Source organism: Lepus europaeus, chromosome 8 (assembly GCF_033115175.1).
Source record: "Lepus europaeus isolate LE1 chromosome 8, mLepTim1.pri, whole genome shotgun sequence".
Classification (NCBI taxonomy): Eukaryota; Metazoa; Chordata; class Mammalia; order Lagomorpha; family Leporidae; genus Lepus; species Lepus europaeus.
Genome location: NC_084834.1, coordinates 56,058,633 through 56,086,425, shown reverse-complemented (window position 1 = coordinate 56,086,425; position 27,793 = coordinate 56,058,633). Strand labels below are relative to the sequence as shown.

Here is a 27,793-nt window from a genome sequence, read left to right as displayed (position 1 = left end):
CTCAAAACTCAGTTGCCTAATTTAATTCAAGCAATCTTCTTCACAGCCTACTCAGTCATTTTGAATACTAAAGTCCATTTATTTATCCGTTCTCCATTTTCAGGTTTCCGCAAATGCTTCTTCAGCAGGCAGTCCTCCGTCCTTATTGTGCTACCTGCACAGTAACCTCCTGGCTACTTTCACTCATCTCTGCCAGCTTTCCTGTGTCACTCATCATTGCCAGGCAAGACTGTCACTTCATTTTTTGTCCACTTGTCCCTATAATGTAAGTTCTATGGGTCTTTTTCTTTTCAAATTTATCTGTTTCAAAGGCAGAAGATAGAGCCAGCCAGCCAGTCAAGGAGATTCCCATTCTCAGCACGGATAGGGGTCTGAAAATGTTCTATTTACTTAAGTTTTTTCTCTTCTAAATAAACATAAATTTTTTGAAAGAAAGGATCTTGTCTACCCCCCCCCCTTTTTTTAAACCTAGCCCTAGAGTTATTCTTGGGACACAGGAAGCCCTCTTTAAATATTGAGTACCTGGGTTAGACAGCAAGAGGTAGAAACTAAAATCTAATTTCACTAAAAGAAAGTGTGAGAAGAGACAAAAGAGAGGAATTAATTTTATGTAGGAGTTGTGATGCTTACCACATGCAGAGCAAAGGGAAACAAAATACAAAGCAAATAGTGCTTAGCCAAGCACTGCTCTAAGCATTTCATGTGTCCTACTTAGGTTTTATTCCTCATAAATAGCTTATCATCCCTATTTTGCAACTGAGTACTGTGACTCATCTAGGCTAAATAACTTGCCCAGGATCACAGACCTAGTGGATGGCACAATGTGAACACGAATCTGGGCAGTTTCGAGTTCCTGTTTTTGTTTTTAAAACCTATTAGCTCTACTTATTTGAAAGGCAGAGCAACGGGGGGGGAGGGGGGGGGAGAAAACGTGAGATAATGAGAATCTTCGCTTGCTGGTTCACTCCCATGTCCGCAGCAGCTGGAGCTGGGTCAGGCGGAAGCCAGGATCCCGGAACTCCATCCGGGTCTTCCATGTGAGTGGCAGCAGCCCCAGTGCTGAGCTATCTTCCACTGCTTTCATAGGAGGAAGCTACTGCTACTTGATTGACAATCTTTCTCTTCAAAAAAGCTGAGCGCTTGGCAGCACAGCCACACCAAGGCTTCTGTCTGCCCCTAACAATAAGCCTGTGGACAGTGTCGTTTCAGCCCACGGCGATAACACAACGCAGGAACGACCTCGAATCTTGTCAGCTTCTTAGATTTGCTTCACCTCAGCCAGCAGGAACGTCCCAGCTCACCGTCGCGGCTGTCTTCTCTCAATCCCGCTCGTCTCGTTAGGCCCTGTGTCCAGTGTTTTTCCACGGAACCTGCTCCAAACCCTCCTCTGAAGCTTTCTAGTGGCCAAGCATCAACGCCTTCCTCAGAGAAGCGGCAGTAACACCCGAGCAGCCTCTCCCGCGCCGGGACTGAGGATCGGCAGAGTGTGAGAGTGCTGTACCCATACTAATGTCTGTCAACCACATGGCTATCGTGTGCGTCTTTTAAGCCCCTGGCACTTCACCATAAAGGAACCTTCCGACTTTCGGGTCGGAAACACCCGTCTCTAAGCCGCCTCTGCAGCCCCCAGACCGCTCAGCAGAACCCAGCCAGGCTTGGAGTTTGCGCACTGGCGACGGCTCAAGCCCCCAGCTTTCCCACCCGCAGCCGTCGCGCCCTGATGACGCAAATCTCCTTCGCCGCAGAGCGAGCGGAGCGCTGGTCTAGAGTCTTCGCGTTTTCTCACGGATTTTGGTGCCCGTGGGGCCCGTGAGCTGCCACCATGAAGGAAACGCCACTCTCAAACTGCGAGCGCCGCTTCCTACTCCGTGCCATTGAAGAAAAGAAGGTAAACGGCCCCCCTGCGAAACTGCGCCCGCGCGGGCGCTCAGCTCACACGGGGTGAACTCGCAGACTTTCCCCGCGTGGGCCGCAGGAGGCCCTGGGGAACCAGCCGGAATGTTCCCAGCCTCTCAGGCGATATGTCGCCCCAGCGGGTTCTTTGCGAGGCGCGAGTGGTCCCAGCAGCTTTCAATGCTCGGGCATCTAGCTTCCGCTCTCCTAGTGGGATGGGGTGGTTAAGATCCCACTTTGCTCCAGTAATTGCTCAAGAAATACTTGTTGAAGGAGTAAGAGAATGAATGTTGTGCTTACAGCGGCTGGATGGCAGACAGACCTACGATTATAGGAACATAAGGATCTCGTTCGGGACAGATTATGGGTGCTGTATTGTGGAACTTGGGAAAACAAGGTAAGAGAGAGTTCAGAATCTAATCTGACAAAGACTATAGATTCAAAAGGCTCCCATAGCCTTGGCTGCTCATGTCAAGATCCTCGGGTGATCACTGACATCATATATAAGAGTGTTAATTGTTAAATTAACAACAGATTCAACAAGAAGTCGGGACAGTACTTTGTGGTCATGCCTTAAGTTTTTAATCCTAAACATCTTTTCTTCATGAGTATCTCACCTCTACAAATCATGTAGACGACCAGCAGTGGTTACCCTGTATTTGTTTCCTGAACTCCTTTCACTTTAGTGAGGGATGTAGAGATTGCGAGCATTTTGGCACTAATAGGTCCCACATTCCTCTTTTTCCTGAATGACGTGAAAACTAGGTTTTTAATATTCACTTGAAATTTTTGAGGCTATTTGGTCAGATAATGTCGCTAAACCATGCCATGTGAAAACCCTTAAGAATTCTAGTTTCCATGACATTTTGTATTGATAAATATTCGTTTTAGGAAGAAGTAAAGGTCATTGATTTCCTTCTAAGTCTGTGAAATAGTAAATTTTGTTATAAGAGTGTATCTTATCTCTGCATATATTCCATATGTAATATCTGCCTCAGAATATATCGTTCTGAGTATAGCATTACATAGAGTAATACTGAATGTTAATTGTCTAAGATTTTTTTAATTGGAAAGGAAATATATTTAGCAAACTGCTTTGTGCCTTTATCTTCACAGAGTTCTTGGACAGGTTTCCTGTGAACTTGTTGCTCCAAAACTCAATAGAGCAACAGAAGGTATTCTTTTTTGTAACCTTGAGCTCTCTCAGATGGCTGCCCCGGCTTTTGAACCTGGCAGGTACTTAAATCTTTTTCTTAAGCTTTCACCATAGGAGAATCTAATAACAGTAAGCTATTGTTTTAGTGCCTTATGAATATAATGTATAATGTAATGGCATTATATGTCATGACATCAGCCCATTCCTGTTTTCTTAGGCAGTCCGATCTTTTGGTGAAGTTGAATCGACTCTTGGAAAGATGTCTAAGAAATTCGAAGTGTATGGATACTGAGTCTCTCTGTGTTGTTGCTGGTGAAAAGGTGGGAAAATATACCTAAGATTCTTTTTCTGGTAAAGCTTTATTTATTTATAAGTCAGAATGAGACAGAGCTTCCATCTGCTCATTTGCTCCCCAAATGGCCACAATGGCCATATACCCAAAATTCTTAATCTTAGGGTGAATATCGTTGATTTATTGGTCCCTATTACTATGATTTTCAGAACTTTAGTTGATTAGGTTTATACTGGTTCACTTTCTGAGTACTATTGGAACTTTGTACCATCCCTTTTGTTTTTTTTTAAAGGGTGAAGAATAGCAACTTGGATACATGTTAAATCATTTAATTTAAAGAACTTATGACTCTTTCATATCATCTCTCTTTTATTTTTTCACTTTAAGTCTATTGATAATGTTTTCCTTTTCAATGGACAAACAACTTATGAACAAACCCAAATCCTTTATGTGGGTAGGTTATTGATATACACAGTGTCATTGGTAGGGCTGACATTGGAAATCTTTGTCTCCATAAATTGTGCTGTATGAGGATAATACAACTGTAATTTTTAAAAAAATTTATTTATTTATTTGAAGGGCAGAGTGTACAGGGCCGAGGGAGAGACAAGAGAAATCTTCCATCTACTGGTTCACTCCGCAAATAGCCGCAGTGGTCAGAGCTGAGCCAGGAGCCAGAAGCTTCTTCAAGATCTCCCACGTGGCTGCAGGGGCCCAAGGACTTGGGCCATCTTCTGCTGCTTTTCTAGGCACATTAGCAGGGAGCTGAATCGGAAGTAGAGCAGCCAGGATTTGAACCATTGCCTTTATGGGATGTTGGTGGTGCAGGCAGCAGCTTTACCCACTCTACCACAGTGCTGGCCCCAGAATTTGAAGTTTTTAAGTTAGCAGGTAAAATAGAAATATACTTAGGTTTGGAGTTAGGAAAATATTAAATTTAGATGGTAGAGTGGTTTTGTTTAGGATATTCATATTGTTGCCAAGTGACTCAAATAGAAAAGTAAACTGTTGGTATTATAGATTTTTTTTTAAAAGATTTATTTATTTATTTGAAAGTCAAAGTTACACAGAAAGAGGAGAGGCAGAGAGAGAGAGAAGTCTTCCATCTGCTGGTTCACTCCCCAATTGGCCACAATGGCCGGAGCTGCACCGATCTGAAGCCAGGAGCCAGGAGTTTCTTCTGGATCTCCCACAGGGTGCAGGGGCCCAAGGACTTGGCCATCCTTTACTGTTTTCCCAGGCCATAGAAGAGAGCTGGATTGGAAGTGGAGCAACTGGAACTCGAACCGGTGCCCATATGGGAAGTGGGCATTGGAGGCAGTGGCTTTACTCGCTATGCCACAGCGCCAGCCCCAAAGATATTTGTTTAACTTAAAATTTTTCTAGGTATATTTTTATTGAAAACCTAGAAGTAACTGTGTTTTAAAAGCAAGAAAAATATTTGTACAGTGTTACTTTTCCTCATAAGTGGCCACTGGTTGTAATCAGTTTGGATTTATTTTTATCCTAAATTCACTTTCAGGTTTGGCAAATACGTGTTGACCTGCATTTATTAAATCATGATGGAAATATTATTGATGCTGCGAGCATTGCTGCAATTGTGGCCTTATGTCACTTCCGAAGACCTGATGTGTCTGTCCAAGGAGATGAAGTAACTCTGGTAAGTTCCTATGATGTGAGCTAGGATCCTTCCAGGAATGAATGAGTATCCTAGATGTATAGGCAACTTGTTACTAACAAAGTCACATTAGAGATGGCCAGTAGGTAAGTTCTAAAATTTGTTGATAAGGCAAAGACTATGTCTAATCAAAATTGCCCTAGAGATCTGTTTCCTGTATTGAAATGTCATTAAGAACATACCCTAGTGGCCAGCACTGTGGCATAGTGGGCAAAGCCACTGCCTGTAGTACCAGCATCCCTTTTGGGTGCCAGTTTGAGTCCCTGCTGCTCCACTTCCCATCCAGCTCTCTGCTATGCCCTGGGAAAGCAGTGGAAGATGGCCCAAGTCCTTGGGCCCCTGCACCCATGTGGGGCACCTGGAAGAAGCTCTTGGCTCCTGGCTTCAAATTGGCACAGCTTCAGCCATTGCAGCCAGTTGGGGAGTGAACCAATGGAGGGAGGACCTCTCTCTGCATCTCCTCTCTGTGTAACTCTGACTTTCAAATAAATAATCTTTAAAAAAAAAAAAAAAAGAAAGAAAGAAAAAAGAAAGAAAAGGAAAGAATGTTGCACTCAGGAGTGGTTTTAAAAAAAAAAAAAAATACCCTAGGGGTAGGCATTAGGTTCAGCGGTTAGAACACTGGACTGCCTGGATTTGAGTCCCAGCTCTACTTCCAATTCTGGTTTCCTCCTAATGTGTACCCTGGGAGGCTATGTTGATGGCTTAAATGTGTGGGTCCCAGTCACCTACATGGGATACCCAGATTGAGGTCCAGGCTCGTGGCTTTGCCCTGGCCCAGCCAGGCTGTGGCAGGCATTTAGAGAGTGAGCCAGCATGTGGGAAATGTCTGTCATGTGTCTTGTCTCTCTTTGTCTGCCTTTCAAACAAAACACACCTTAGCTTGGTTTTCTAAGGTAGAATGAGAGGGCTGCTTCTTTGGATCGAGCATTAGATGAAGTAGTTGGCTTATGTTTAGGCATCACACGTGTTAAAAATACCTGACTCAGCACAGTGAATTGCCAGCAGATGCATATCTGTCTTCAGGACTTTTGTTCATTAAGCAAAATAGATGGCAGATGGACATCAGAAATACCTGTAGGACTTGTTAAAACTTACTGCTAGGCTCCACTGCTGAGGTACAGCAGGAGTAGAACCCAAGTGCTGCTTGTCCAGAGACCACATTCTGAAAACCATTCACTAATCTATGTTGTCTTCCTCTTTAGTCTCCAGTTTTGGTTTATATAAGTTATGTGCTGAAATAATGAAAGTACACTGTAGTTATAGTTTGAGTCTTGATGTTGCAAAAGGGAACACCGGATGCCCATATTTTCTAAGTAATCATAATGTATTTTCAGATATTAAACTAGAGCAGATTCCTTAAAGACTTAGGGGAAGTGACAGAGGTTTACTAACAGTAATATTCCTTTAGAGGAGAGAGTTGTAACAAGGAAGTTTAAAAAAAAAAAAGTAAGAGGCAATTATTTGACTTGAAAGATCCAAAAATACTGTAAAGTTACTGTTTGTGGGAATGTAAAGTGATACAGCTATGTTGGAGAAATTTGGGTGTTTATCTTAAAGTTAAGCATAACACTCTTTATATTTTTTAGCACACTTGTAGTATTAGAGTTGGTAGTGCCTTAGAACTAGGAAAAAACATTTCCAGCAATTTCTTGGTTAGGAATCTGCAGGTGGAATGGGAGCATTTGTTTGCCCAGAGACTTATATGCACATGTTCATAAAAGCATTAATTGTAGTAGCCAAAAACTGGAAATAACCCAGATATTCATTACCTTGTAAGTTGATTACAAAATATGATATACTTATGTAACAGCATACTCTTTAGCACTGAACTGTTACTCTTTATTTTTTTTTTTTTTACGATTTATTTTATTTATCTAAAAGTCAGAGTTAGAGGGAGAAACAGATCTTCCATCTGCTGTCTCACTCCCCAAATGGCCACAACAGTCAGGACTGGGTCAGACTGAAGTCTGGAACTTCTTGGGTACAGGGGCCCAGGCACGCGGGCAATCCTCCACTGCTTTCTTAGGTGCATTAGCAGGGAGTTGGATCAGAAGTAGAGCAGCCAGGACCCAAACAGGCACCTGTATGGGATGCCAGCATTTCAGGATGCGGCTTAACCTCCTTAGCAACAACACTGCCCCTATGAAGTATTACTCTTTTAGAACTGAACTGTTGATACATGCTATAAGGCACTCAAACAGGTAATTGTAAAAGAGGTCATTTAGAACTCACTAAGAATGAAAATTTCATTTTTTATTTTAGTATGACTTTAAAGTATGTTTTTAACTTCATGCCTGCAATGACTGAGCCTGTTCTTTTGAAACAGTATACACCAGAAGAACGTGATCCTGTGCCACTGAGCATCCACCACATGCCCATTTGTGTCAGTTTTGCCTTCTTCCAGCAAGGGTAAGTCTCACCATGTAGTGGGCTGAAATCTCAAATGGAGCTAGGAACTTCATTGCTCTACTCAAGTATTTAAGTGGATAATGAATAAACTCCTCCTTTGATATATATATTTAAAGATTTTTTTATTTGAAAGGCGGAGCTGCAAAGAGGCAGAGGCAGAGAGAGATCTTCCATCTGCTGGATCACTCCCCAAATGGCCATAAGGGCTTCAGATCAGAAGCCAGAAGCCAGGAGCTTCTTCCAGGTCTCCCATGCGCGTGCAGAGGCCCAAGAACTTGGGTCATCTTCTACCGCTTTCCCAGGCCATAGCATAGATCTGGATTGGAAGTGGAGCATCCGGGTCTCAAACTGGCACCCATGTGGGATGCCGGCACTGCAGGTGGAAGCTTTATCCGCTACACCACAGTGCTGCCCTCTCCCCCCCCCCCCCTTTGATATTAAAACACCTTATAGCTATTTTCTTTCTTTGTAAGGGCATTAATTGGCAAAGAGCTGACCATACCAGTAATTAAGTTCTGCTATAGTTAAGATACTTCCCAATATTTTTCTTTTAATGGCATACTTATAAGTTTACTGTGGCATGGTACTATCTTTTATAGAGTTGTACAAGTATTAAAGAGAGTTGTGTGATACACTGTTATTTGGGGAAATAGGAGTAGAAATTGTAAATTAATGGAAGACTAGTAACTTTGAGAAAAATCTGGTTTCCTTTAGCTGTCCAGTAGTTTCTTCACAACTCACTGCTAAATCCTACAGCAGAAAACCTGAAGTCTTTTAGGTCCAAGTATTGGTACTTTGAAATGAAAACTTAAGCCTTAAATCTTTAGAAACAAGGAGAGTTATAAATATTTTAATAAATATTTGCATAAGAATTAGAGAAAAACTTCCAATTTTTAGTTATCGCAGTGTAGAATTTCATTAAGTGAAATGGACTGCTTTGTCCAGTAGAAATAAAATATAAACCATATCATAATCTTAAATTTCCAAATAGTCACATTAAAAGGTTATGAATAAACAGTAAAATTAATATTATGTATTTAGCCTAATATATGCAGAATAATATATAATCAGTATCTTAAAAATTAATTCATGAGATGTTCTTCATACTTCTATTTCCACTAAGTCATTGAAATCTAATATTTTACATACTGAGTTTGTAGTAGCCACATTTCTCAATAACTACATGTGACAGTTGGCTAAGGTATTGGATAGTACAGAAATAGACCATGTTTTTTTTTTTTTTTTTTTTTTTTTTTTGACAGGCAGAGTGGACAGTGAGAGAGAGAGAGAGACAGAGGGAAAGGTCTTCCTTTTTGCCGTTGGTTCACCCTCCAATGGCCGCCGCGGCCGGCGCACTGCGGCCGGCGCACCGCGCTGATCCGATGGCAGGAGCCAGGTACTTCTCCTGGTCTCCCACGGGGGTGCAGGGCCCAAGGACTTGGGCCGTCCTCCACTGCACTCCCTGGCCACAGCAGAGAGCTGGCCTGGAAGAGGGGCAACCGGGACAGGATCGGTGCCCCGACCGGGACTAAACCCGATGTGCCGGCGCCGCAAGGCGGAGGATTAGCCTAGTGAGCCACGGCGCCGGCCATAGACCATGTTTTTACTGAGCTATCATAAGAACCTCAGAGTAGAGGACATAAAGGCAACTTTAAAATTAGCCAAATTAATGTTATCTTGCGTTTTCTTAATGAGCCAGAAGTCATTTAATCAAAGAGATAACATTAGGTTTAGATTATATATTATTTAAATGAAACCAGTCTAAAGTTAATCAGATTTTACTATGATTGCTAGAAATATTCATCTAGCATTCATTGGTGTTCATAAAAACACAAACCTTTTTTTTTTTTTTTTAACTTTTACTTAATGAATATAAATTTCCAAAGTACAGCTTATGGATTCCAATGGCTTCCCCCCCCCCCCCAATAACTTCCCTCCCACCCGCAACCCTCCCCTAAAGACAAACTTTTCAAATCTATACAGGCATAGGCCTTCGCTGTGTTTTTATTGATGCCATCTTTTTAAAAAAATCCATTGCCTTTGAGAATGGGTATTTGGCATAGAGGTTAAGATGTCCACTTCATATTGACATGCCTGGGTTCAATTCCTTGTTTTAACTCCTGACTCAAACTTCCTACTAATGCAGCCCCTGGGAAGGAGCCATGCTAGCTCAAGTAATTGGATTCCTTCCACCCACATGGGAGACCTGGATTGTGTTCTCGGCTACCAGCTTTAGCCTCAGACTGTTCCCGCTGTTGTGGGCATTTGGGGGATGAACTAGTAGATGGGAGCATGCTCAGGTGCACTCTCTCACTCTTACGTTCTTGCACTCTGTGGGCTTCTCAAAAGCAAAATACAAAGCATCCATCACCCTATACCTGACAGAGATTCAGCCTTAGATTTGTTCAGGTTCATGTAACATTTATTTCAGAATGTATTTATTGGTGGATCCCACTGAACGAGAAGAACGAGTAATGGATGGCTTGCTGGTGATTGCCATGAACAAGCATCGAGAGATTTGTACCATCCAGTCCAGTGGTGGGATAATGCTACTAAAAGATCAAGTTAGTACTTTGATTAATATCTGATTAAGAATGGTTCTCTTTAAAAACTTTTTCTTTTAACCAAAATCTAATGACGGTGGTTTTCAGTGATTGAGTCTAGGATATGTTAGAATCTGGTTTCAGAACTGTCACTGTGTCCTTTTGACTGGGAGCTCTAAGGAATCCTTTCTTTCTATGCTGTACCCATTCTGGCCCTCTAGACTCTGAACTTTCCATAAAGAGATTCATATCCCTTTAAAAAAATAAAAGGCATTAAAAGGTAGAAATTAGGTGAAAAGTTAGTTTTACTTTTAAAATTTGGATGTAATGGGCAGTAGTTCTCAAATCCAGCTATATACTGGATTCACATGAAGGCTTTCAGAATATGGACTGCTATATGCCATATAGTATATGTGGTTAAGAACTTTGCGAGCTATTGTAGTTCAATATTAGTTCTAACCCTGTTTTGTACTAATTTGCCTTAGGTGAAAGATTTCATCCCTTTGGACCTCTTTCCTTATCTGTAATAGGGAGTGATATTACTAGTGATACTTAGTTGTTTAGAAGAGTGGAAGGACAGATGAACTGATGGAGATAGAGTGTGGTGTCTAGCATATAGCAAATGTGCAGTGAATGTTTTTATGATCATTGTCATCATTGACAGTATGTAAATGCTACCCAGATCCCATCTGTGGATTACTTACAGAAAAGATAGTGAGTGCATCCTTGTGTATGTACCTGTGCAGGTACATCAGAAAGTTCATGGAAGACCCTTTGAATGTCTGAGGTTTCTTCCATGGTTGCTTTCATGGTTGAGTAGGCAGTTTTTGAGTCTGTTCCCTTAATGTGATGGTTCTTCAGACATTTTAAAACAGCTCTCGCCTTGCCTTAAATGGTGTTTACATTGTATTATCATATTTGGGGTGGGGGTGGGGAGTCAGGTTTAACTTGTAAAGGTAGGAAAATTAGCATCATAGTTTTAGTTTTATTAGCGAAAGCCTTTGGTTTGTTGCCTTTCAATAACAGAATTCACTTTTATAAATAGGTTTTGAGATGCAGTAAAATAGCTGGTGTGAAAGTAGCAGAAATTACAGAGCTAATACAGAAAGCCTTGGAGAATGACCAGAGAGTTAGGTAAGTTTTTTCAGAACTAAATGGTCTTTTTATACAACTTTTTCTGTTAAGGTTGTTGGCTTGCACAAGGACAACCATAAGATTTTCACGCTTAATCACTTTTTCTTAAGTCAGTTGGATATACTAAATAGGTATTTTGAAAGTTAACTCTTTATTATACTTTATTCCAATTTAAACAACCTGTGTCGTAAAGCCACATGAGATTTTTCTTTAAATATTAACATTTTCTTAAGTAAAAAACAATCTAGTAACTCAACTTAATGGAAAGAACACAAATGAGATTGATTGCCATTTCTGCTTCTGTTTGATCATAAAGATATATAACTCAGCACTTCAGTGTACTGTAATTTGGGAGGTTAATGCCTACCTGGTACAACTAATTTGAGGACTAGAGAGCTTAAGGTACTTCAGGCACATGTGCCTGGCACATGGCAGGCATGTGGTTTAATAAATGATAGTTATTAAAACTTCTGTTATTTTTACCGGGTTCTAGTCCCAGTCGGGGCGCCAGATTCCGTCCTGGTTGCCCCTCTTCCAGGCCAGCTCTCTGCTATGGCCCGCGAAGGCAGTGGAGGATGGCCCAAGTCCTTGGGCCCTGCACCCGCAAGGGAGACCAGGAGAAGCACCTGGCTCCTGGCTTCGGATCAGCGAGATGCGCTGGCCGCAGTGGCCATTGGAGGGTGAACCAACGGCAAAAAAAGGAAGACCTTTCTCTCTGTCTCTCTCTCTCACTATCCACTCTGCCTGTAAACAAAACAAAACAAAAAAACTTCTGTTATTTTCACTTGATAGTTTTAAGGAATTGTAATGATTAGGTTAACTGGACTATTTAAATGTTTCTCATCCACCAAACGATAAATTTTTGCCTTCCTGTGCTGTCTCCCATCTATCTACCCCCTATTCCCAAAACACTTATACAGGAAAGAAGGTGGAAAATTTGGCTTTGCAGAGTCTATACCAAATCAGAGGATCACAGCATTTAAAATGGAAAAGGCCCCTGTTGATACCTCAGACGTGGAGGAGAAAGCAGAAGAAATCATTGCTGAAGCTGAACCTCCTTCAGAAGTGTATCTTTGTTGGGTAGTTTTTGCAGTAACAAGTCGATTTGTAATACTTCTGGTGTTATTAAGGCTGTTTGGAAGGTGTACATACAGAAATTTGTTTTTGGAAACTACTTTTTTAGAGAGAGCACTTAAGACATAAGATAGTGATTTGTTTTTACTTATTAAGTTGATGGTATAACATCTAGGTTCTTGGACTTAATCTGCAAATACCAAAGTTCTTGGTGTGCCATTGCAGTGCTTACGTCACTGTTTGGAACATACTTGCATATCCCATATTGGAGTGCTTTGCATCTCAGCTCTTCCACTTGACCCAGCTTCCTGCTGATACACATGCTGAGAGTCAGCAGATGGCTCAAGTACTCGGGTTCCTGCTACCTATGTGAGGAACTCAGATTGAATTCCAAGATCCTGGCTTTGGGCTGATATACCCTTAACTGTTGGGTGTTTGAGGAGTGAACCAGTGTTAGATTGATCGGTCTCTCTGCCTTTCAAATAAAATGGAAAAAAAAAAATTCTAAAACAATTTTGAAGGCCCACCTGTATATTGTTATATACTGCTCTTGAAGTTTATTCAGTCATGCCCTCAATTAATTTATTGCTACATCTAAAATGTTGAGAGCCTCTCTTCTTGATATTTCTTTGTATTTGCTTATTTGAGATGCAGTGAGAAGGCAAACCCATCCACTTCCCAAATGTCTGCAGTGGCCAAGTCTGGGCTGGGGCTAGGGCCAGGGCCAGAAGACTGTAGTCCAGGTCTCCCAAATGGAATGCAGAAACCCAGTTAATTGAGCCATCACTGCTGCTTCCTAGGATGTGCACCGGCAGGAAGCTAGAGTCAATAGCCAGACCCAGGAATCAAGCCCAGGCACTCTCTGATGTGGGGATGCAGGCAATTTAACTGTTGGGCTTAACCATCTACTCCCTCTTGATGTTTCTTACCAGTGTGTCGATACAGTCTTGCCTGAGTTAGGGATTTCATTTTTCTTTCTAGTGTAGCTATATGAAATTCTTTTCCTAAGCATTTGAGGAACATTTGAATCAATCTTAGAATAAGAAAACTTTCATTGTCATCTGTTTCAACAGCTGTCAAATAGCAATATTTACAGTATTCACTTTTCTTAACTTAGTAAGTGTTTCTAAACCTGTGCTATGGACTCCTGGAACTGCCCAAATTGGAGAGGGAATAGAAAACTCTTGGGGTGATCTTGAAGACTCTGAGAAAGAAGATGAGGACGAAGGTGGCAGTGATGAAGCTGTCATTCTTGATAGTATAAAAATGGACACTGGAATAGAAGTTTCTGATACTGGAAGCCAAGGTAAGTGAAACCGTATAGCTTTTCTTTGTAGATATGTGTGTCTTTCATTATATGTAGATAATACAGTATATTAACTGTATTTGTACACATATATAAAAGATATATGCATAGATAGTGATATCTGTATAGAGAATATATGTAGATATAAATGTATATTCCTTTTTTGGAGGGGCTACTTGTGATTTAAATTTCAACTAATTAGAGGCTAACTGTAATATTAATGCCAATCTTTTTTCTTTTTTAAGGTTTCTTTATTTGAAAGGCAGAGTTAGACAGAGAGAGAACTTCTACCACTGTTTACTCCCCAAATGGCTGCAACAGCTGAACAAGGCTGAAGCCAGGAGCCAAGGACTTGATCCGGGTCTCCCCTGTGGGTGGCAGGTGCTCAAGTACTTGGGCCATTTTCCTGCAGTCCCAGACCTGTTAGCAGGAAGCGAAATCAGCTGGGACTCGAATCAATATTCTCATGGTATGCTAGCATCACAAGTGATGGCTTAGCCTGCTCCACCACAACACTAGCCCCCAGTTTTTTTCTAAAACAGTATGTTTATCTTTGTGAAGTGATGGTACATTTTGGCATGTAAATTACGGCTTTTTTTTTGTTATTATTTATTTGAAAGATGGTAAGCATGAGCTCCCATCTTTGGTTTATAGTCAAGAGCCTGCAACAGCTAAGCCTAAAACCAGGAGCCAGGAACTGAATCCAGGTCTCCCACATGGGTGGTAGGAACCCAATTACTTGGGCTGTCACTGCCCCCTCCCAAGGTCTGCATTAGCAGGAAGTTGGAGTCAGGAGCAGGGCCTAAAATCAAACCCATGCACTCCAATATATGGGATGTCAATTTCTAAGATTTACCTTATTTATTTGAAAGACTGAGTTACAAAGAGGCAGAGAGAAAGAGAGAGAGAGGTCATCCATCCACTGGTTCATTCCCAGATGGCCACAATGGCCAGAGCTGCACCTATCCGGAGCCAGGAGCCTCTTCCGGGTCTCCCACAAGGGTACAGGGGCCCAAGGACTTGGGCCATCTTCTGCTATCCCAGGCCATAGCAGAGAGCTGGATCGGAAGAGGAGCAGCCAGGACTTTAACCTGCTGTACCACAGCACCAGCCATCTGGGAAGTGAAGCAGCAGATGGAAGACCTCTCTGTCTCTGCCTCTCTCTGTAACTCTGTCTTTCAAATAAATAATGTCTTTCAAATAAATAAATCTTTCAACAGCATTGAAATATAATAATTGGTTTAACATTCCCTTATTTATATGTAAGTTTCCATTTTCCACTGTTAAAATATTACAGCATCATATTGATTAAGGTTAGTGAAGAACTACCTAAATTAACTGGGAGAGTAGAACAAGTAAAGCCTTTCTAAAACATGAATGAAAGTAGAAACTAAAAATGAATTGATGTGCAAGCAAACAAGAAAAGGATTAATTCACATTAATTGCTGCTGCTCAGGAGAAAAGTAGGCAAAAGATAGGAGCTGTTCTCAAAATACAATGAACAGTAACATATTTCATTGGTTAACCATGGTAAATGACAGGATTTTTTACTATAGCATTGAGCAGTATTAAAAATACCAGCATTGAAAAAGGTATATAAAAATGGTTATTTACTTCTTTGAGCATGAACATTTCTGAAAGCATTTGGCAAAAATATTTTTTCGAATGAATGTGCCTTTTGACCAAGCAATTATGCTTCCTGGAATTTCCCTTCCGGTGTTAGTAGAGCAAAAATAAATACCAAGTTGGTTCTTCCATACTTTCATTCTTAATATAGTATAATAATAAGAAAGTATGGAAGAACTTACTAAACTTTACCTAAACAGAAGCATTTTTACAAAAGAGCTGTTTAGAACCCTAAGGAGCTATAGGCTAGAAAACAAAGTTTATCAGTAAGAGTAGCTGAAACTATTAATGTGGAAATGAACATTTTAGAACCTCTAAATAAATCCATGTGGAGTTTCCCAGATTACTTACCAACATTGTTTTCTTATCATTTTCTTAAAGATGCCCCTATAGTACTCTCAGACAGTGAAGAAGAAGAAATGGTCATTTTAGAACCAGACAAGAAAACAAAGAAAATAAGGTAACAAATTTTTGGTTTATTTCAAATGTGTACACGTAACTTTTTGGAGGCTTGCTCTCTGGTTTGACTCTCATCTTACAGAACTGTTATAAACAAAGACATCCCTTTTTCATCAGCTGTTATGTGTTCTCTTCACCCTATAATTAATAAAAATTAGCACCTAACTCTGTTAAAACTATTTTGGATACCTTTCAGAGTCACTGTATTTACTTTTCCTGCTGTCACATTTTATACCCTAGTGCAGTGATCCAAAATTTAAGAAGCATAATTAAGTGAACTGTTAATTTATTTTACTTTATCCACAGAACACAGACCACCATTGGGAAACAAGAAAAAGCACCAAGTAAAAAGCCAATGAAAAAGAGAAAAAAGAAGAGAGCTGCTAATTAAAGCTAACATAGTTGTATATTTGTATATATAACTATTAAAAGGTATTTATTCAGTGCTAACAACCTGGGTATCTTTTATTCACAAATCCCTAAAGTTTTATTTTTTTTAACATTAAAGTGAATGTTCTAGAGCTTTTTCTCTGAAAATTTTGTCATCTCAAAGCCTTAATAACCGACCTGTGTATGTGTAAAGTGTAAAAGTTGATGAGGAATAAAATAATCTGATAGGCTGCTGTGTGTGTACAAAATAAGAAGAATGATTTTCATCGTACTGGTAAATAAGCACAGATTTATTGTGCAGAAATCGGCAGACTGATCCAGTTGCTTAGGAAAATGGATATTAGAACATTGAGGGTCTGTTTTCCTAAAACCAACTTTTTAGAGAGTGGCTTTCCACTCCCCACTGTACTGTATAAACCAGGTAACTTTTCTAAGAAATCTTGAAGTCAGGTTTTTACCTCAAATTAAATTTTACTTATAAAATTTTCCAAATCAATTTATTAATTCTTAATATCCTGACGGCTGGCATCATTAATACTTTTAACAAAACCACTTAAAATTAGCCAAATATCTATGATAGATACATGTACAAAAGATATACAAATTAAAACCATTTAAAAAGTAATAGATACCATAATTTGTTCTTGTCCATAACTTCTGTATTCAGAAATGATTGTAACATTCAAAACCCAAGATAAAAACTGTACACAATATACTTTGAGTGATTTACATCTTAGAAACAAATGCAGTCTTTCACTGTTAGACATTTAGTGTCTCTGGTGGGTTGAGGAGGGAAACACCATGATACCTGTAAGTAGAAAAAGACCCAGTTTTAGTAAACGTTCACTGGGGGAAGGAAATCATGAAATGCATGTACTGGGAACTAAAGACTGCTATTTCTCTTGGATTGAATGGTGATTTTAGAATCCTGTCTGATCCCCAAAAAGTGCATGCACGTCCCCTTCCTCCACTCCCTCCTCCCCTTCCCAGATGTACAGCAGATGTACAGCAGGCAGCATTAACTACAACTGCCTCCTAGCATACAACCAGCTATGAGAACAGCTTCTTACAGGGGCTGTGACAGAATGGTAGATTCTTTAATAAAATTAAAAATGTGAAAGATTTCTTCGATATGCAAATTAACTCTTACTTTGAATTTTTGTACTTTTCTCTTATTGATTGTTGTGCATGCTGTGGTGCTTTGAGGTAGGTCTGGTGAAGGTCCATAAGACAAGGCTTAAGAGTCTCCAGAGTGTATCCAGTCTTTCGTACTAATGATTCAGGCTATGGGGAAGACAGTAGAGAACCACTGAGTTTCATTTTCAACAGTGGGCAGTAAACCCAATAGTTGGCATTAAACTTCAGTTATGTTAAATTTCAGTACTAATCTTTTAACACCAATTAACAAATCTATTAGCTTCTCAGGCCCTGCTGACTTTAAGCCATTTTTACTATTTTGCCTGCCAATAGCAGGTTATATGGTCTGAATTCTTAAAGCCTGCATTTCAAATCCAAGTTACAACAAAGTTTTCAACCTCACAAATAGATGTTATTCAACAGATAAGATGCTTTAAAGAGAATATAAATTAACAGTTTTTTCCAAGACCATTTAGATTACCATCAGTTCTACAGGATCATTATTTAAATGACATAAGCATTTCTGTCGTAAGGTAGATGCGTGAAGGTCACATCATACATACCCAGCTTTGTCCCGTGACTGTGTAGAGTGCTAAATGAAATGCTGCTCCAGCAATAACTGATGGCAGATACTTTAGGTATGGGTCAGCATCTATCAAACTTAATTCTCCCAAAAACTGAAATGAAAAATACCTTGTGATCACAAAAGCTTTACAAGTCAAACCTCAAATTCTCATTTTCTGACCTAATTTTTTCCTGTGCCTAATACTTTACTCTGTAGCAACCCTAGAAACATGCCACAACCTCATCTCACATCTACTGTCTTTAAGTGTTCTGCTCCATTCTTGACCTGTACTTTCCCTAACAACTTCTTAGAGACAACTCTTCCAACTGCGATGCCCCAAGAATTGGCATACCACTACCCCAGTGCTTTCCCAGTATATTCTTTGGCAGGCTTTCTTCCATTCTGCAATATTAATCTGTCCCTGGAATACTAAACTTTTGACCAAAGTGGTACAATTAAATTAGGACCTGCCTCTGACTGTTACCTTAAACTCCATCCAACAAAAATGAGAACAACTTACCATTGCTAAACTTTCGACTTTGCAGTTTGCAGGCTGCTGATGTAGAAAGTATTGGGTAAGAAACTGATTTACCGTTGGTGCAGCTAAGTCAAAAGCAAGGACTTTCAAAACTAGATGCTCCATTCTCAGAACTTGTTTCTTTGTATAGGTATCATCTGTAATGTATACAAACTCTGCTACTTCTGGTGGGTATATTTCTTCAAATTTTCTACAATGAAAGAAGTTTTAAGTGATCACTCCTTGGAAGAATGAAGCATGCATCCTTATCCTAATTCTGAAGTCATTAGCAGAACATCCAGAATAAATCCAAACCTACACTCCACCAACTGTATTTCCCTCAATTCTTGAGCATTATTTCTAGCAGTATATAGATGATTCCCAATTAAAAGGTCCAAATCAGGGGCTGGCACTGTGGCATGGCAGGTTATTCCTTGGCCTGTGGTGCCAGCATCCCACATGAGTGTTAGTTCAAGTCCCAGCTGCTCTACTTCTGATCCAGCCCCCTTCTAATGCACCTGGGAAAGCAATAGAAGTTGGCTCAGGTGCTTAGGCCCCTGCACCCTACAAGGGACACTTGGAAGAAGTTCCAGGCTCGTGGCTCCTAGCTTCGGCCTGGCATAGTCCTGGCCATTGCAGACATTTGGGGAGTGAACCAGTGGATGAAAGATCTCTGTGTCACTCCCCCCCCCCCCTTCTCTTTCTCTCTCGCTGTAACTCTGCCTAATACTAATCTTTTTAAAAAATAAAAGTTTCAAATTGAAAGCACTCCTAAGACATTTCTCCCAGTACTATTAAGTGAGATATTCCCCAAAAAGAGAACTGACAGAATTCTCCAAGTAGCTGAAAATTTAGGAAATACAAGTCTTAGGAAAAACTTTGTTTCTGCTTTTCAATATATACATGCCAATGAAAAGAAAAAACACTGCTTGCATGCAAGAAAGTACTTTATTATTGAAGGAGCCACGATTTCAAAACTTTGTAATCTGGTCTTAGGGGTATAAAAACATAGCCAGCCTCTGTTTATTCAAGATACCCTGAAACCTAAATCTGGGAAGATTAATGTGCTAGATTAGAAAATGGAGACGTGAAAGAAGCTCCTGGCTTCTAGCTTCAGCCTGGCTGTTGCAGGCATTTGGAGTGACCCAATGGATGGAGGCTCACTCGCTTGCTAGCTCTTTGTAATTTTTTCAAATAAACATATAAATCTTTTTTTAAAATGTAATTTCTTCCCTACACGAAAAGGTAGTGACCATTTTTAATTAAGCAAACCAAGTTGGACTTACGAGGCTAGCAGCATAGCAGCAGTGCCCACAAGCTGAAGCTTTCCTCTCAACACAGACATTGAAGAAAGAAACCTATCGATGTAGTTCACCGCCAAATGCAGAGTCTCATTCTGTAGTTTATATTCCTCTCCTACTTCAACTAACCAGTCCACGAGGATAGCCCTCATACTGTTAGTGATGTCAGGCTGTTTCTTCATGTAACCCACTTTAGGTTTACATTTAACCTGTTGAGAAAAGTTATTTAGTCATGTTAAAGTTGCAATTGGATTATTTTACTATTCACAAAGATGCCCCATGCTATAAACTTGAGTAAAGCATTAGGATAAAGCACTAGGTTTAAAAGATGAAACATTATCCTCTCCATTTCACTTAGTCACATTTACAAAGTGGACTCGGTCTTTACCTCCATTTCCCTAAGATATGTGTGAATATCCTCATGGTAGTCTGGGACTTCATTAACACTCACTGGCTTTTCATCTTCTAATACAATTGACATGTCCATAGTATGTGGTGACTCTGAGACAATTCAAAAGATGATCAAGTTAATTGTTAAAATTTTCTGTTTAACAGCTAGAAATTACTGCTCTTATAAGGAATCTCACTATCAAAGCATTCACTTATGACAAAGTACGCAGAATATCTTAACTGTTTGGAATTAATGAAGAAAAAAGAAATATTGATAGGCCAGTAACAGGAAAATGAGGATTGAGTATTATCTTAAAGCATCATTCATTTCCTATGAGACAGAGGAAGATGGCACAGTGGTTCTGTTGGGACAGAGCAATTAAAATCCAAGTTTTGACATTTTTAAGATTTGCCCTGCAGACCCCATAGTCTGATATATTCAAGGAACAGTTAGGTAGTAGCTATAATCAGAGTTAAATGGTTTCCACCAAGTGTTAAGAATGAACGTAAGTTTATTATGGACAAGTTCAAACAGATGGATTCTGTAATAAGATTCTTTTTGTAATTTTATCTTCAAATAATACCTATTATTATTTCACTTCAAAGATTGCCTTAAGGTTAAAAATTCGTTGCAAAACTGGAATAAAAGCAAATTATTTCCAAAGACCTTTTTCCCTTCTTATTCTGTCAACCCCTGATCAATAGAACTACAACTAAAATCAGATTGGATCTAGTGCGCTGTCAGTGATTCAATAGCCTGTGGTAAATACAGTGTACAAACCACAGGCATAGCTGTCTACAGCAGCTGCTCTCTTTGTGGGTAAGGGCAAACAGCTGTGATGGAACGGCTGACTCGTGGGAGGACGTCCTCACTTTGTTATCAGATGACCACTCAAACTGATTTCACAGAACCAAAGTTTTCCAACTGAGGAGGACATCACAGGATTCTAAGACCACATCCTCAAACAGCCTCTGTAACTGTTTACATACAACTGAAATCTACTCTTCTCAACCAAGCAAACATTCTTGGGGTCACATTAAAATAAGCATTCAAGAGCTAAATAAATTAATGTGATAGGCAAGTGAACACCCAAAAGAGTACCGGATTAGGACACAGATCCTTTTGTAGGTCACTAGGTCAGGTGTTAGCTGTGAAATGTAGGTCACCTCCTATTTAAGCCTATTCCATGAAACTTAAATCACTGTGTCATAATCATCAGGTAAGACAATGACAAGACACAATATCTCAGTAATCCAATCCAACAGTTATAATGCCCTTAGTATGACACATATTTTCTTTAAAACTTACCGAAACTACCATCCATTGGATAATCAAGAGGTACCAGTGGTTTTCTTTGTCCAGGTAAAGTGATAGCTGAATTAAAAGCCAGGACATCTTCCGGCTCGTCTTTTTTAGATTCAGTGGGCCTCTTGGGAGGCTCTTCTTCTGCTTCATCCACATGAATGGTGAATGCAGGCTGTTTACTGTTTGCTTTCCAAGGAGGAACAGAGACCTGCTCATCATTTATAGGAAGATCCTTAAGAGGTGCAACCTAAAAGGAAATTAATCACTGGCTTTGAGCCTATTAAATGGAGTTTTGCCTTCTTCCCCTTATGAGATCCAATACTCTCAACAGGAAAATTAAACTTTCGAAAGTAAAGTCTATGCAAGGAATAGTTGAGCACTCAAAGAAGGAATGTTTCAGTTTGTCACGGACATTCTTATGAAAGTTACACAAAATGTCAGAACTGAGCAGATTTATACAAAACTAATCAAAGCCACCTTAAGGCTAGGGTGGCAGACCTGACAAGTTGAGGAGAGATGGCACCAAAAAAAGGAGTAGGTTCACCACTATCGCCCCAGGGTGGAGCAACAGAGCAAATTCGGCCAAAATGGCGGAATTTGCCAAAAGCTACAGGTATTTTTTCACATCCTTTTCTAAAAATAGAGGGAGTCTTAACCAGATCGTGAGGGGTAAGGGGGTCAGGATCCTAGAGCCGTGCCTGGGGTTTAAAAGTGGAAGAAAGGTGCGGGGCTGGGCAAAGACTGCACTCACGTTGTTGGACTCGCTTTGACCCCATTATCTACAGGAAGACGCCCCCAAGGGCAGACAAGCCGCACACGCAGTGTTGAGAAGGATGTAAAGTTACTTAGGAAAGTGAGCAGCTACGGCAGTGGCACCCCCCACACACACCAGAAAACCAGGGCCCCAGTGGAATCCCGACCCCGGCTCCCCCTACAAAGCCCAGAAAACGCTTCCTTCTCACTCTCCTCCGCCCGCTAAGCCCACGCTCGACTCCCGCTCGGCCCACCCTCCTCCCGACATCCCTATCCCTTTACCCGTCGCGTCTTGGGCCTCTGTTGTGGAACTGGACCCCGGGAGTTCCCAGCCTTCAGTACCGCCAGAGCGGCCTGGGCCCGCGGCTGCTGGGCGTGCACCGCCTTCTCGGGGTTGATGTTCTCCTGGTCCTCTAGGAGCGCCGTCGACTGCACTGTTAGCGCCGAGCCCGCCTCGCGGGCCGCGGGCTTCGGCACGTTGTTGCCCAACATCGTTGCTCCAGGGGGCGGGCGGCGGGATCAGTCTGCCGAGCCAAGCAGCGTGCACACTCCGCCCAGTCGACCAGCGGCGCCGATCCCGCCGAGGAACGCTCCAGCCGTAGCCCCCGCCGCAGCCCGGGCCAGTCTGCCAGCTCTCCCGCTCGCTCCCCTGTCTCCGGACCGCGTAGGATCGAGGAGGTTGCGAGAGGCGGAGGCAAACGCTGCCGGGCGCGGAGCGAGCGATGTAGCGATGTAGCGAGCAGCCCGCCGGTGCGGCGGCTGTTCATGCAGTTCAAGTATCCCGCGACTATTGAAATGGGCCAATGAAAACAGCCGGCGCCCGTTACGTCACTCGAGGCGACACGGTCGCAGGAGAGTGAGAGCGGAGGCGAAGGGAACCCAGCTAGGGCGGGGCGGAGCAACGTCGAACCGCGGCGGGAGGAAAAACGCCTGCGCGGGGCGGAGGCCTAGGGGCCGCCGGGCCCGCCCCGGGGTTTTAAGCGCCGCTAGTGGGGCGGGGCTGGGTGTGCCTCTTAGGACAAACGGGATTAAAATTTTAGCCACTGTTAGTGGGCCGCTGAGTCTTTAGCGTTGGAACCTCGTATTAGCTCGAGTGACTTATTTACCAGAGCCTGAAGTCTGGGCCACTTAACTGGTCGTGGCCTCAGTAGCTCCAGTCTACACGACATAGGGTTGTAAGGATGAACTAAAGGGCATCTGCCATTTAACACGCAGTTTACATGAAAATACTTAAAAGACTACAATGTCATTTTTCCATTTAGGAAGGAGGGCGGAATTCTTACACTTTTTAATTTTCTTAAGATGCAAGTAACTTAAGATGCCACTTTGAACTACTGTTGATAATAGGTGAACAGAAATGTATTACAAAAATTGAAATGGACATCAGTCATTAATTTTTACCTATTTTTTCCAAGCCATGGCAGCCAACAAAAAGGACACAGTGAAATTCTAGTGACCTAGATACAATTACATGTTCCATTTAAAAGGAAGGTTTAAATATAGTAAAAACAATATGACCTTATTAAAACAAAACTCTGAACTATATTGCCTTTAACACATTTTTAATAGAAAAGGTTTGCACATAAATAATATAATGGCATATAAATAAGCATCGTTTTCTGAAAAATTCATGAGCCTGCCCTTCCTGAAAACATGAAGACCAGCTTATTTTCCATGATCTTTATGTCATTTAAAAAGTTTTAAACAAAATAGTCACCTGACATGAAGAAATACAAATCAGGATTAATGAACAAAACATTTTCCTTCAATTAAAATAAAAAAGGAAATCATGGACACTAGTACAGGAAAATCTAAGAAGGCATTACTTTTTCCACACCCTTTTCCCTTTGTACTCTTTACAACTCAACTGCTTGCAGAACATCAAGTTAAGATCACCCCATTCTCTGAGCTCTGCTTATTTCCCTGGCCATAATGTACAGCACTGGACCAAGTTAAGCATTTCATAACACTGCAGCAGTGATAAAACATCACCAAGTAAGAGAAAAATCAGTGGCAGACCAATCCCAACTCCTAGGAAAAACAGCTGGTAGGTTATTTCCACTGGTTGATGATATAGATAGTAATCAAGACACAAGCCAGGTATCAGAACATAGGTTCTGGACCCAGCTTTATAAAATTCCAGCATATCCTCCTAGCGCATAGTTTTACTGTTTTCTTATATGATTTCACAAATGTATAGAGCAGCTGTGAAGATTAAATAAAGTAATATATAAAAATATGCACTGAAACCTATAAAGCAGTTTTCACTTACGTGTGTATGTATGTACCTTGCAGCAAATCAGAATACATTTTCATTTTCCATATATTATTTCTCAATTTAAAAATTAAAATATCCACTTTGTAAAACTTACTTTTTAAAAAATCCCTTGTAATCATTCCCCTTGAGTTTTAAAATAAAAATCTGTTTTTAAAAAGCTTCATTTGTCAAAAGAAATATTACTAAAAAAGTCACTACATCTCAAATTTTTAGAAATTAAATACATTGATAAATTAGGTGATAGCAAGAAGCATTTGAAACAAAAAGCATGTGCAGTTAGCCTCTAACTGTGTTTGAACATTTTTGTTTCAACAGACCACTTCTTGGGAACTTTACCTTGCTGATATGTCATGCTGCATCAAAGAAAGCAATCAATGCATTTTGGTCATAACTATCCAGAATCTCCAGTAGCAGAGGTACCTTGGTTTTTACATTGGTGCCTTTGAACTTAAACTTATCGATGAAAAGATCAGTGATCATGCCTACAAAGAAAAATGAAAATTTCCTGTCATTGATGAGTTGTATTTAACGACACACTATTAAGGAAACTGAGTAAGTAACTGCTTGGTAATCAATTTTTAATAGTATTTTTAAAGAACTTATTTATTTATCTATTTGAAAGAGTTCCAGGGAGAGACTGAGAAATCTTCAATTTGCTAGTCTGCTCCCCAGATGGCCACAACAGCCAGGGCTATGCCAGGCAAAAGCCAGGAGCCAAGGGCTTCATCCAGGTCTCCCGCATGGGTGCCAGGGTCCCAAGGACTTGGGCCATCTTCTGCTATTTTCCCAGGAGCATCAGCAGGGAGCTGGATCAGAAGTGGAGCAGCTGAGACATGAACCAGCACTTCTTTATGAGATGCTGGCATTACAAGTGGTGGCTTAGCTCATTACACTACAACTCTCTGGCACCCTGATAATCTTTTTCTAAGCACGGTAATCCCATCACACAAACCTAAAAGGACTGATACTTTAAAAACATTTTTAAGGGCCCACATTGTGGCATAGCAACCACTTGCAAGGCTGGCATCCCATATCAGAATGAGTTTGAGTCCAAACTACTCTGCTTGTGACCCAGTTCCCTCCTTATGCACATGGGAAGCAGTGGAACACAGCACATGTACTTGAATTCCTGCTACCCACATGGGAAACCCAGATGGAGTTCCAGAGCCCTGGATTCTGTCTGGCTCAACTGTGGCAGTTGCAGCCAAATTGTTTAGTCTCAGATTTTAGGTAAAGAACAGAAAAAATGAAAATAACACCATCAACCTTATAAGGATATTCCATCTGATTATGAAGATGGTTTAAATAGTGTTAAGCACAACAGGTCTTACAAAATACTACTAACAAAATTGTTTCTTAAGCTATTCCTGCCTCCCTGCCTGCCTTCCTTTCTCATTTTCATTATCTCCTTTATTCTTTCTCTTTATCAGCACAACTTGTGAAACACCTAACTTTTTACAAACAAAATGAGTTTTGAAGTGTAAATTAACATAGCATATATATATATATCCTTCATTAAATTTTGTCTAAAAATATTAAATGCAGCATTTTTGTATTTCACAATAGCAATAACACCTGAACAATATTTGTGTGAAATAGAGTCTAAATTCTAATGCATTGTAAATTACTTGTCTCATTTTTCCCAGTTTTTCACACATGATCCTTGGCAAAGGGCCAGTTGAAAAGAAATATAGCAAGACTACTCCAAAATGGTCTACTAACCATAAAGTCGTTCAAGATGTGCAGGTTGCTTTTTATATTCTTCCTGTAGGTGATCAGCCTCTTCAAGAATACAGCGATATTCTGGTATCAGAAAGTTTGTATTTCCTTCATGAACCTGCAATTCCTTATTTTAAATTAAAAACAGAAGTTCAAAATTAAGTCCAGTGTAACATTATTGATTTATAGAAATATCAATACTCAAACTAATGATCATGAATTCATGACACTTATACTTACTTTTAAAGCATCAATTAATTGTACTTTCTTGGCCAAAAGCAACTGGTACTCCAACTTTGGATGGATTAGCTTTAAAGTGTGTTTGACTGACACTTCATTTATCTCTAGAAGGAGTTGGCCAGGTATAATTAGGTAAGTCATACTGATCAGAAACATCATTATTATAACAACAAAAAATCAGAAAGAATTATTAATTTTTTTACCATATGATATGTTGAGGTTAATTTTCCTTTTTGTAGCTTCTTTAGAGAGCACATCTTTCAGGATGGATATAGTAGAAATGTTGTCAGATTTAAAAACTCCTTCTCCTTTTCTATAAAATTAATTTGTTTTTTAAAAAAAGAGCTATAGAAGTATATAAATACATATTTTATGATTAGTCCTCAGTATTTATGTTTCACTTGATTTTTTTTATTTCTTTGTGTGTTTATCTCATTAATATAAAGCATACTTAAAAATATAATCCTGGGGCCAGGGCTGTGGCATAGAATGTTGAGCCTCTGCCTACAGTGTTGGCATCCCATAAGGGTGCTGGTTGGAGTCTCAGCTGCTCCACTTCTGATCCAGCTCTCTGCTACTGGCCTGGGAAAACAGTGCAAAATTGCCCAAGTCCTTGGACCCCTGCACCCACATGGGAGACCTGGAAGAAACTCCTGGCTCCTGGCTTTGGCCTGCCCTTCCCTGGCCATTGCGGCCATTTTGGGAGTGAACCAGAGGATGAAAGATCTGCCTGTCTCTCCTTCTTGCTATATCTCTACCTTTCAAATAAATAAATAAATAAGTCTTTAAAAAAAAAAACCCTTTACTACATATTCATGAAACTGAAGATGTTAGACGTATGCTTCCTAAAGACATGACAATTTATATAATTCCTTGATTTAAGATAACTTTTTCATCTTCACTCATATTTCCAATAGCTAACCTCTTATATATAAAACACATTTAGAATTGCTTACTGGTATATAAGAATATATACTGGTCTTTCTTTGGTACAATTACTCAAATTACATTATGACTATAAGCTCCATCTTGAAAAGAAATCTTCTATCAAACCTAAAAGAATGATATCTGTTTTATCTGTTTTTCCATGCCTAGCATCTGTTGCTACTGCTTGCAATCACAGTATCCTATTTTTCTTCAACAACCCATGCCTTCTTTTTCTCCCCTGCCCCTTCTCAGGTCATATAGTTTCACTGCACTGGTCTCAATTCATTTCTGCAATGTCAGGAGGAAGCATTTAGCAATACTTTCCATAGCCCTGACCAGAGTGGTTCATGGCTTAACAAAGACATCTTGGCCGGTGCCACGGCTCACTTGCCTAATCCTCTGCCTGCAGCGCCAGAACCCTGGGTTCTAGTCCTGGTTGGGGCGTCAGTTCTGTCCCGGTTGCCCCTCTTCCAGGCCAGCTCTCTGCTGTAACCCAGGAGTGCAGTGGAGGATGGCCCAAGTGCTTGGGCCCTGCACCCGCATGGGAGACCAGGAGGAAGCACCTGGCTCCTGGCTTCGGATCAGTGCAGCGCACCAGCTGTAGCAGCCATTTGGGGAGTGAACCAACGGAAGGAAGACCTTTCTCTCTGTCTCTCTCTCTCACTGTGTAACTTTGCCTTGTCAAAAAAAAAAAGAC

The 27,793-nt window shown here is 40.6% G+C and overlaps 3 protein-coding genes across 3 annotated transcripts in view; 1 reads left to right on the top strand and 2 right to left on the bottom strand.

Moving 5' to 3' along the window:
- The first annotated feature begins 1,652 nt into the window (after window positions 1-1,652).
- EXOSC9 (exosome component 9) lies at window positions 1,653-16,064 on the top strand. The gene is made up of 12 exons (XM_062199678.1): window positions 1,653-1,888; window positions 2,196-2,290; window positions 3,010-3,129; window positions 3,267-3,369; window positions 4,864-5,001; window positions 7,349-7,431; window positions 9,863-9,995; window positions 11,020-11,108; window positions 12,029-12,175; window positions 13,304-13,488; window positions 15,496-15,574; window positions 15,880-16,064. Exons 1-12 carry the CDS (start codon window positions 1,823-1,825, stop codon window positions 15,962-15,964), a joined length of 1,323 nt encoding a protein of 440 aa, XP_062055662.1. The 5' UTR covers window positions 1,653-1,822; the 3' UTR covers window positions 15,965-16,064.
- Window positions 16,065-16,468: 404 nt separating this feature from the next.
- On the bottom strand, window positions 16,469-22,528 carry CCNA2 (cyclin A2). The gene is made up of 8 exons (XM_062199679.1): window positions 22,215-22,528; window positions 21,183-21,426; window positions 19,872-19,984; window positions 19,469-19,692; window positions 18,186-18,393; window positions 17,664-17,777; window positions 17,114-17,247; window positions 16,469-16,771 (listed from the first exon to the last, which is right to left on the bottom strand). The coding sequence occupies exons 1-8, from the start codon at window positions 22,422-22,424 to the stop codon at window positions 16,723-16,725; spliced, it is 1,296 nt and encodes a 431-aa protein (XP_062055663.1). The 5' UTR covers window positions 22,425-22,528; the 3' UTR covers window positions 16,469-16,722.
- A 298-nt stretch (window positions 22,529-22,826) lies between these two features.
- The window catches only part of BBS7 (Bardet-Biedl syndrome 7), a 57,361-nt gene continuing 52,394 nt past the window's right edge, over window positions 22,827-27,793 (bottom strand). Inside the window, exons 16-19 of the mRNA XM_062199677.1 lie at window positions 26,373-26,482; window positions 26,170-26,273; window positions 25,933-26,056; window positions 22,827-24,692 (exon numbers count right to left, since the gene is read on the bottom strand). Coding sequence (XP_062055661.1) covers window positions 24,559-24,692; window positions 25,933-26,056; window positions 26,170-26,273; window positions 26,373-26,482 — 472 coding nt within the window. The 3' untranslated portion in view covers window positions 22,827-24,558. The remainder of the gene's footprint in view (window positions 24,693-25,932; window positions 26,057-26,169; window positions 26,274-26,372; window positions 26,483-27,793) is intronic.